This window comes from Sardina pilchardus, chromosome 18 (assembly GCF_963854185.1).
Source record: "Sardina pilchardus chromosome 18, fSarPil1.1, whole genome shotgun sequence".
NCBI lineage: Eukaryota > Metazoa > Chordata > Actinopteri > Clupeiformes > Clupeidae > Sardina > Sardina pilchardus.
In genome coordinates, this window is record NC_085011.1 from 17,307,574 (window position 1) to 17,312,036 (window position 4,463).

A 4,463-nucleotide genomic window follows, 5' to 3' on the forward strand; every position below is an offset into this window, starting at 1 on the left:
CGTACCACACACAATAAGCGGACCCGTACTGAAGATCCGTACAACACAAAATAAGCGGACCTGTACCTCACCTAATAAGCGGTCCCGTATTGCAGATCCGTACCACACAGAATAAGTGGACCCGTAGCACATGCAATAAGCGGACCCGTATTGCTGATCCGTACTACACACAACAAGCAGACCCGTACTACACACACAAGCGGACCCGTATTGCAGATCCGTACCACACACATGAAGCGGACCCGTATTCATGGGTTTCATCAGGTCCAGGTGTATCAAGCACCATGCAGTCTGCATTGATAATTAAGGTGCTTGATTGTATACACCTGTGGAAAGGGACCTGATGAAACTCATGAATAGGGCTCGGGATCATGACGTGAAAACTTCACGGGCACAGCCATATTGGCAGCCTCACTCCTTAGTTTACTATGGATTACTATGGATTTACTCCCACCTATTAGTGTGTTCCTGATACTTAGTTTTTGCCTTCTTGGTGCAAGAGGAAGAGAATCGCTAATACTATATTTCTGCTTCTTGTCTTCTGCGTCTGAATGAATGGATATTACGTTCGGTACGCTACCAACATGGTGGCTATATTCAGAATGCAAGGCGTGTGCCCGAGCCCTATTGCAGATCCGTACCACACACAAGAAGCAGACCCGTACCACACACAATAAGCGGACCCGTATTGCAAATCCGTAGGCCTACCACACACAATAAGCGGACCCGTATGACAGATCCATACCACACACAAAAGCGAACCTGTTCACTTATTGTGTGTGGTACGGATCTGTAATACGGTTCCGCCTCTTAGAATAGAATATATACTTTTTTGTGTGTGGTACGGCCTCTTAGAATAGAATATATACTTTTTTGTGTGTGGTGCTTTGTATGTGGTACGGGTTCGCTTATTGTGTGTGGTACGGATCTGCAATACGGTTCCGCCTCTTAGAATAGAATATATACTTTTTTTGTGTGTGGTACGGCCTCTTAGAATAGAATATACTTTTTTGTGTGTGGTACTTTGTGTGTGGTACGGGTCCGCTTATTGTGTGGTACGGATCTGCAATGCGGTTCCGCCTCTTATGTGTGGTAGCCTACGGGTCCGCTTCTTTTGTGTGGTAGGCTACGGATCTGCAATACAGGTCCCATATTACATATGACTTTAGGCAGACATTCACAACATCCCCAACTGGTCACCACTATAAAAAACACTTTGCAGAAGAATTAAGGATAGGCTACTGCTTATCACAATTTTATGTCTTTATAAACCTCATGGTTTAGATATAAAATATAACCTAAACATTCTCTGATAACTTTAATTATATTTTGTGTAGGCCTACTTTGTTGAGGTTTGCTTCCCAGCATGCATTGCAAATATTGAATTTTGAAACAATATGGTTGGGACTTAGCTTATAGGCTAACCTACTCCACTGATGTTTTGAACAATAACATTACTAGATATGACCATTGACTTAGTCATTTATTAGGGGGAAAATACACCGTGGTCGTGAAAGTATCAGACCTAACCGAGTATAAATATCCAGCTAACTATCAGACTGTCTGATCAGCTGGACGTGATCATCATTCAACAAGCCGCTTAAACAGGTAAGTTAAATTAGTACCAATTATACAAACAATGAACGTAATTGCTGCTGTAGACTAATGTCTGCTTAAAAATAATGACAGGTGTTTCACGTTCATTAACAATCACTGCACGCCATAAAATTCGTGACAGAACTACTTGAGGGAGGGGAAAGCTAAACGGCACAAACATAAGTTGTGTGAAAGTCCAGGTAATTAGATTTTTCCTCTTTTTACGTCGCGGTGAGAAATACGTTCTTTAAAATGCTCTGAAACATCGCCGGGACGTTATCTTGTTTGTTGGCAGCAATCTTAGCCCTTATTAGCACCAGATCAGTAAAACGGATCCAAAACAATTTTGGACCGATGTGCGTTTGGACGCTGAATCAGGTCCACTATTCAGATCCGTGCCGGATGTCGTGGTAGGTGTGTTTTGCTATCTGGGACGGACCTGGACGAGTGCAAGTTCATATCTGCCGCAGATCCGTCAAAAGGATCCAAAACAATTTTGGACCGATGTGCGTTTGGACGCCGGATCAGGTCCATTATGCCGAATGTTGTGGTAGATGTGGCCCAGTTCCGTCCCAGTGTAGTTTTGCTATCTGGGTTGGCTCAGAAGAATTAGGTGATGTGATATGTATTACGATTCAAGGGTTACAATCCAATTTATTGCAGTGTATTGTGATATACAGTAGGATAATGTATAGAAAGAGCTGTCATAGCAACTGATTACTATATGACAAAAAACACACTAAACAAATTAGGCTACTAGAAAGCACACTACCATGCATTACATTTTCATACAATCAGAACATGTGTAGGCTACATTAGATTTACATTAGCAAATGCAAATTTTTTATGCAGCAAAGGAATTCACATTTCCTTATCTGCAAACAACACTGACAGATGGTTTTGGGAATCAATACAGTATCACAAAACACAACATTGCAATACGAGTGATACAATATTTCCTTAAAGCCAGAGGACTGACTTGTCACATGGTGAAGAGCAGGTGGCCAGAGAAGGTGGTGTAGCGTTCCATATCATCATACACCCACGCATGAGCCCTCAGGTTCACATAGACAACATCTCCCACCTCCAGCAGCAGAGAAGCTCCGTTGGAGGAGCTGGTGAAGCTGTTTTGTGTGTGAGTATAAGCGATGACAACGTGCGCTCCATTTTTATAAAGGTGGACTGCTGCAGCTCTAGAACCTGAACCTGAGAGAGATACAGCAAAGTGGTAGACCCCTCTGACTGGAGCTGTGAAGACCCCTGTGACAAACACAAGAGGAAGGGAAGGGAAGGTAAGTTAAACGGCAGCCCAAAGCGCTTTACACACAACAATACAAACAGTGTCGAACAGAGTGGCGTAGTTGCCAGGGTAGGCTACCCGTGACGACATGAAATAAACAAATTTACAAAATAACAACATCATGAGACAATACATAAGATGACGGACGGAGTGGCGTAATCGCCAGTGTACCCGTGACAACACAACACACAAAAGGAGAAAGACTCAGAAAAAGAGTGCATCAGCCTTATAGTTTTTGTGTGGGCATGTACAGTAGGCTATGACAGTATGATTACATATGAAGTAGCCTACAATTAAGATGCTACCCTTAAACTAGGGCAATAGGTAACACCATTAGCTTTACTAAGGCAAATGAACATGTATCCAACAGTAAACTCAAGTACACTGAAGAGGCCTTTAAAATCATCTTTTCAACTAGTACCTGTGTTTTTGTTGTAGCAGTTGCCAATGTTGGATATGACATTTCTGTAGATCAGAGTAGTTGCAGCTGAATAGGGTCCTGTTTGTGCACTACCAGATGTCACCACTGAGGCAGAGAACGACACCCTCCTCTGCTCTCTCTCCCTCCTCAGCTCCTCCACCTGGCCCACCGTAAGGTTCAGATTCGCTGCCCGAGCTGAAGACAGCACACACACACACACACACATACATACATGAATACATAAAAAAAAATGGACAGACAGGAAGAGCCTTAGAAATATATGAAAGAACCACATAAGCATGTAAATTGTGTGCTTGAGCAGAACCTGCAGGGTTCTTTTGTCATGCAAAACAGATGAATTGGGAATAGAAGAATTCTGTACCGTCATTTCCACTTTTTAATAGTTCCACTAGTCTCTCACTGGTTCTCAACCTGGACTCCACAGCCTCCATTTGTGTCTTAGTGTGTCTGAGCTCCACTCTCTGCTCCTCTACTGTCCTCTCACTCACTCTCAGTCTGGTCTCCATAGTCTCTGCTTTATTCTCACTGACTCTCAGTCTGCTCTCCATGGCGTCCATTTGTGTCTTCGTGTATCTGAGCTCCACTCTCTGCTCCATGATCAGAGCGCTCATCTCCCTCAGCACAGTGTGGATGTCAGGCTGGCAGGTTTGTTGGGTGGAGGCTGTGGCTGCATCTTCAGTCCTCTGTGCTGCACCCATAACCTCATTTTCTCTGGTCTCTGCTTCACCATAGTGGCCCTGGTGAGTGATGTCTTTGTCACTGATGGTGTCTCCTCTAAGCTGTGTCTCAGCCAAACAGCAGCACAGCAGCACCAGTAGAGCTCCACAAGTCTTCATGATGAAACTGGACAATTCTGCTGTCTTCCTCTCGTGTACTGATTCTGATTGCTGTAGCTCTCAGACATATTGTGACCTGGCTACATATTACCAAGTGGTGTCCTTGGGACATGCAGATATTCATCAAACAAACACAGTCGTAAAGGATGCACACGTGAGATGTAGGCCGTGTTGTTGAAAGCAGCTCAGGTGTGTATGTTATAATGGGTCTCTGTTGAATAGTCTCACCCCCCACAACATTTAGGCATTAGTTCATAGTATACTGTAAGTCTTCTCATGCAAAATGGTT

The 4,463-nt window shown here is 43.7% G+C and overlaps 1 protein-coding gene across 1 annotated transcript; it reads right to left on the reverse strand.

The window, feature by feature from the left end:
• Window positions 1–2,451: 2,451 nt before the first annotated feature.
• LOC134064481 (uncharacterized) lies at window positions 2,452–4,174 on the reverse strand. The gene is made up of 3 exons (XM_062520405.1): window positions 3,739–4,174; window positions 3,318–3,512; window positions 2,452–2,856 (listed from the first exon to the last, which is right to left on the reverse strand). The coding sequence occupies exons 1-3, from the start codon at window positions 4,172–4,174 to the stop codon at window positions 2,579–2,581; spliced, it is 909 nt and encodes a 302-aa protein (XP_062376389.1). The 3' UTR covers window positions 2,452–2,578.
• Window positions 4,175–4,463: the final 289 nt, after the last annotated feature.